This window comes from Alligator sinensis, unplaced genomic scaffold (genome assembly GCF_000455745.1).
Source record: "Alligator sinensis unplaced genomic scaffold, ASM45574v1 scaffold470_1, whole genome shotgun sequence".
In the NCBI taxonomy this organism is placed as follows: domain Eukaryota; kingdom Metazoa; phylum Chordata; order Crocodylia; family Alligatoridae; genus Alligator; species Alligator sinensis.
In genome coordinates, this window is record NW_005842487.1 from 106,953 (window position 1) to 113,408 (window position 6,456).

General features: G+C 40.5%; 1 protein-coding gene across 1 annotated transcript in view; it reads left to right on the forward strand.

Annotated features, from left to right (window-relative positions):
• CCK (cholecystokinin) overlaps positions 1 to 6,077 on the forward strand; it is a 9,396-nt gene extending 3,319 nt beyond the window's left edge. Inside the window, exon 3 of the mRNA XM_006031229.3 lies at positions 5,908 to 6,077. Within this exon, the coding sequence (XP_006031291.1) occupies positions 5,908 to 6,044 (137 nt within the window). The 3' untranslated portion in view covers positions 6,045 to 6,077. The remainder of the gene's footprint in view (positions 1 to 5,907) is intronic.
• Positions 6,078 to 6,456: the final 379 nt, after the last annotated feature.

Consider the following 6,456-nt stretch of genomic DNA (forward strand, 5'->3'; position numbering starts at 1 on the left):
AAGAGGATATCTCAGAAGTGAAGAGGGTAGATGTCAGGAGCCCAGGAGGGGTACAGTAAATGCTGTTACACAGTGGATGTTCTATTCATGACCTTAGTGATGTGAGTTTCATCCTAAATGGGTGGGGGATAACCTTTTTGGCAGGCATACCAGAATTAGCCTATGCCCTCCCTGGGTGCCATGCCAATCCCCTTCCTCTGAGTAATCTGTTGCTCTACTTTCTGCTCCTTATTCTGTACTCTCTGCCCAATCTCCTATGCTTTCTACTACGTGCCATGTGTTCCCTGCCTGATCTCCTGCTCTGCTTTCTGTCCTATTGGCTGTTGTGCTGCCTGTTCCCTGCCTGATGTGCTGGATGCCATATACACTTGTGCTGCAGGTTGGTCACCTTTGACCACAATAGTAACTACTGCCATTGCACTCCACATTGTGTTGGGTAGGGCTGACAAAACCTAAGTCTGTGCCATGCAACAGGGTTCCACTTCGCTCCTGACTTCTCCCCTCCAAATATTTTCATTGTGGGATTTACTGTGCTGGCCTCCAAATTTAACTTTAAATTTCATCCTTACTCCTAATAGGGATCTACAACTAAGAGACACTGCATGCATTATATACAGTATATCTTTATAGGCATAGAAAGGTACTGGATATAATGTGTGCCCTGCACTGTGCATCACACAGCATCTATATTTGTCTAATGAATGGTTCATGCACACACTTACATGGGTGCACATGCACTGCATGTATACCCATACATGCACATTTTTACTTACATACACATCTTTGTTATGTAATAATGGGGGGAAAAAAAGTGTTTGAAAAAAACCAAAAACACTTAAGTGTGCTCAGAAGAAATTTCCCCAGAACCTAGTGATGCCAATTCTAATTGTGTCCATTCAGAGCTCAGTTTAACAACCAATGCAATATGACAAGAGAGATTTGATGTTACATGCAAAAGATTAGTGACCCAATTATATAGGTTTTTATGAATAAGCAAAATGTTTCTTACTGGAATTCTGCAGAGTACCACCTCAGCCTCTCTCCCATTTGAAGAGTTTTGCTCTATTTCCTGAAAATCTTATCTGGAAGCCAATTTATTTATTCCAGTTCAGATATTTATTTACTAGATTTATTACACCCTCAAAACAGTTAAAAATATGCTTTAAAAAAACAACAAAAAACTTACCCCCAACCCCAAAAAAGAAACCGATCAGCTTGGGCATTACCCAAAATACCTGGTTAACATTTCCAACTATCTAAACCAGCCAGAGTGACAAACCTTTTGGCTTTAGGCTTTATTTATCCTAAATATCATGTGATAGAAAACAGCCTATGTAGTTGTATAGTTCAGTTTTCTTTTTTTAGATGCGTGTTACTGTTCTTTAAAAATTACCATAGGCATCTGACCCTATAAAGGTTATGCTTAATTCTAGAATATTACTGACAGGTACTTGGACCCTGACTCGTAAAAGAACCTGTACAAGGAGAAAATCTAGGATTTGGAGTGACAAACCAAAATATATATATAAAAACCTTTGTATGGTTGGGTCTGATGAAAAGCACAGAATGGGCGTGCCTACATGAGACACGTATTGTGCAGCTAACTAATTATAGTAAACATCTCTGTGTCTATATGAGCAGCCCTCTTCAGTTTTTTTGTTTTTTGGTTGTTGTTTGGGGTTGTGGTTTTTTTGTTTTTGGTTTTTTTTTTTGGGGGGGGGGGGGGGGGGGGGTTGTTCTTTTATTTTTTTCATGCACAGCAGCGCATACCAGTCCTACTCTGCTGCAGAGTTCTTCATACACTGCAGTGCATATGTAGATGCTGATTGCACTGGCTAGGGCATGAGGGTGCTTCACTCCGGGGGCTACCTGACAGCTAGTCTCACACTGAAGCACGCTCGTGTCCCAACCAGCCCCTCTGCAACCCATTGAGCCTGGTCAGAGCAGCCCCAGACTGGCAAGGTGACCCCCACCCTCCCAGGTCCCCTGCCAACCAGGGAAGCTGCAACCTGGCTCAATGTGCTGTAGTCCAGGCACATGTGTAAATCATTGCTCCGCACTTTATTGCTCTGGGAAGCTCCCGAGAGCATAAGCTCTGCAGTTTATTGCTGCATGTTAATGGCATATGTAGACTCACCCAATGATCTCCAGTTTACTTCCCTTTCAAGCCCAATACCAGTCATGTTCTCCCCCTCTTACATAAACCTGTACCTTTTGGGTCTGTTTAGGATGGCAGAATTCTCTTTGCCTCTCATACTTTTGCATTGCTCAGAAAGGTGCGACTTCCTCATCTTACAAGACCGTGTTGCTTTTAAATTACATAAAAATGGTAAAATGAAGGTTCTGATCAATATAATAAGGCTCTAGAGATACCTCTCCTGCAGTACATCAGTCATTTTCAGACTAAATGGTTAGAAAACTCTATCAATTTAGCTGTATATAGATTGAATACTTTTCATTGCTATGAGTGGTTAATATGGATATTTGTTGTTATGGTTTATGTGGAAGGTCACTATTTACAGCTAGAACAGTGCGGGGGGGAGTTCTCTTAAGAGGGTCGAGTTAGGAGCTAGCTTCTTTCCAAAAATGACCACAGTTTGAAAGCTGGAACGTTTGAGGTTCATTTGTTTCATAAGTGTATATACTTCATCATGCTTCAGGAATCTGGAGAAAGGTAACTAAAATGACCGCTATTTTGATGTTAAGAAATTCAGTTGACTAAACAAAACCACCAGGCCATTCAATTAAATAATCCTAAAGCCTTTTTAGCATGCATCTGGCAGTTGGGTGGATGAAACACACTGTGGCCATCAAGTCAGTGATGCAAAAATTTAAAATTCTCAAAGGAGCATTTTCCAAGGCAGACCATAATTAGTCCAGAGGAACCATTAGTGCCCACTGGATCATTGATCTGCAAGCTCAGAAGTTTCTTAAGTAGTCCCTGATCTAAGACATGGTTTCCAGCTATTCTGCTGTGCCAAGAAACCATTCTCATCACTCCATAATTACATACTTTGAATTAAATGTGTGAATTTCGTGGCTTCTAACATTAATCAAACACACTCTTATGTGGTTAAATGTTTGACATTTTGGTCCAAGTAAATGACTAAGATCTGCTGGGTTTTTTATTTCAGTTTATATTTACTCTCCTACCTTCTGCAATCATTGGCAAAGTGATTTAAGGTTTTTGGGTTTTTTTGTTTTTTTTAAATGACTCATTTGCATCTGCGAAGAAAACTACCCAATTATAAAAGCAGAGAGGCGATAGGTGCTCCTTTAAAATATAAAACCCCATAAGCAGGAAAGCAGATTGGGATTTTTTTTTTAATTTTTATACATTTAAAGACTGCCAGACTTGTTCCAATTAAGCATTAACAACATGGGTCTGGTCCTGTTCCCACTGAAGTTAATGGGAAATTTGACATAGACCTCAATGGTAACAGGTTTAAACTCATTTTCATAATTACAATGTTACTGCACTTGGTTTTAAAATGTAGCCACAGAAATGTAAATTTACATGTGTTTGGATAAATGCAAGTTGAATTGATATTCTACAGTTCTTTCATTGCTAATTACATGGTGCTATTGAGACAGAAAAAGACTCTTCCTTTTTAAAGTACAGGGTTTTCATTTATTACAGAAAATGTTGGCTTTAGCATCCCATTACTTTAATTATGTTGCCACCCTAAAGATATCTTTGCCTTTATGACAACAGCAGGGATCAGCAGTCTAGTTTAACACTGTATAATGTTGAGAGCTATGGAGACACTTGAGATCAGTTGTCCCCAAACCCACGGTTTGTGAGCAATATGGTTCCCCTGAGGCTCTTCTATGTTGGCTGTATGTATAGTAAATTAGAAAAGACAAAGCTGAGGTTGGTGGGAACAACCCAGCATGGGGGTGCCTACAGCAAATGCTTAAACTGTTGCTGATGGGCCAGCAAAGGTTCAGAACCAAGACACTGAGTCAGCAAAAGTTTCTCAAAAGCAAGAGAGAAAGCAGGGCAGGGACTAACTCATTCAGAACTGTGGGGCATTTTTACATGTGCTTGGGGAGGCATGGGGGGTGCCTTAATGAGTATTTTTAATTAACCACCCACACATCATATATTGGCATCCCCCATACTGAAAAATGGCAGCAGGGAGCTTTGAACTAAAGCTTATTGAACAAGCTTTAATTCGAAGTGCCCCACCACCATTTTTTGGTGCAGGGGCGCTCATACACATGATGACAGAGTCTGCTGATGCATGTCTATTTCTGTGCTCCTGCAGACTTGATTTAATCGAGCCTGTGGAGACTAACCCTTAGAAACTAACTCATTCAGAAATGCATATGCTTTCTTAGGCAATAGCCAGCTTCATCAGATGCTATGGCAAAGTAGTCTCTAAGGAAGTGGTTCTCAATCTTTTGAGATTCAAGGCACTACTCATTAGTCTCATTGCACCCCTCAGAAAATGCCAGCTCTTGGTTTTCACTTCTTCTTGGCTACAGAAAAATAATAAAGCAATTCTTCTGTTACAAAGAACTCAGAAAGACCACAACAGATCAGAATGTTTTTAACACTATAAATTCCTATTTGAAATCTCTGAGTTTATCTTGTGAATCGTGTTTGCAAACCTAACAGTGCTAATATTGCATGACACCTGTAAGCACCTTTGAAAGGATCGTGGGGTACTGTGGCACCCTGGTTAAGAATCACTTCTCTAAGGTATCGCCCTGTCCTGCCTTTTTCCTCATTTCAGGCTAACACAGCTAAGTACCTCCCTCAAAAAGTACTAGAATTGATAGTTTTCCAAACATATAGCTCTGTCTATAACTTCTGGCCAGACTGTTCTCACATTCAAATGTGTTCCTAGCTCTTCTGCCAAACTCATGTGCTTTAACTCCATCCCACTCATATTAAAGATATGTCTACTCATGTTTAGTTCAACTTGTAACGCTTCAAGCAACCCTAAGGAATCATCATGAAATCCGTCTCTCAGACATGAGCCTGCTCTCAAAGAAAATTAGCTCATTACCAGAATATTCTCCACAATGCCTCACAAACAAAAGGGAGATGTTGTAGATGGTGTATAGCAGTGTTTCTCAACCCATGGTATGCATACCCCTGGGGGTACGTGAGACACAGGCAGGGGATATGTGGGTGCTGCATTTTGGTGTTTGCCTTCTCAGGCCGGAAGCTCCAGCCACCGCCCCTCCCACCGTGTCCGGTGTACCAGGGCTTTCACTCCCCAACATCAGTGCGCCAGGGGATAGGGAGGGAGGCCCCATGCAGGATGCTTTGCCCCGGGCCGCATTGGAAAAAGTGGGACTTAGCTTGCAGCAGTGAAACTGGGAGTGCCACAGTGGGACTTCCGGTTTCCCTTTTGCTGCGTTGATCAGCATGGGGTACATAAGGTATCAAAGGTTGAGAACCACTGGTGTAAAGCCCACTAAACAAATGAGCTGGAGGTATCAGTCTTTTTTCAACACCCCATCCTCCACCCCTACTAGCCAGTCTCCTTCTCAACAGCCAGAAGCGAAGACAGAAACATATCAAGTAAAGTTGCAGAAAAGACCCCCAAACAGTTAATCTACAAGTGCAGACTTCATAACAGGAAAGTAATGCCTGAGGGAAAGCTGCACAGTCACAGTCAAACAAGAACCATAAAATGCACAATTTCAGCAAACCTTCAGTTGTTGTGATTTTTCATTTTGTATAAAAGCAAATAATTCTAAAGACATTGCCCCAATGTTTAGATTATTATCTAAGAATTTACTGCAGAGTATAGATAAAGTTGGTATAAATAAGACTACTCAACCCATTGTACACACAAACCTGTGACAAATGCAAAAATCAAGTTGGTAACCAAGTTAATCCTAAAATTAAGCTGACTCATTCTTTGCCCTTCACCTCTAATCCATTAGGCCCTACTGGAAGGATCTCAATTATGGGAAACAGGGTACAGAGCATTGACCCAACACACAGGATAAACGACAGAGACTACATGGGCTGGATGGATTTTGGACGCCGCAGTGCTGAAGAGTATGAGTACTCCTCCTAAAGAAATCAAAATATCACCCCAAAAAAAATCACACCACCATTTCTGTACAAAAGAAAAAAATTAATTTGTTGTCCTCTACAAATTAGTGTTTTAAAATATATTATGTACTTGATGTAAATTTGTCTGTAAAGCTATTCAATGCAATATATACATATGCAGAACTTTCAAGAACTATTTTCTTTCTTCTATGGGTTGTTGTTCACTGATATTATATTAAAATGATTTCACTTATCTTCTCTTGTTCTGTCACCACAAATGCTGCGGGTCTTACAATAAACTAAAGCATGGAAATGCGTTCATTCTGCAATGTACATATATTACATCTGTCAAGCAGTTAGACTAATGAAGAATCAGTTTTTAAAATAAATCTTGTAGTAGTCTCATTGGCCGTGAGAAGAGAGCTTGCCCAAGT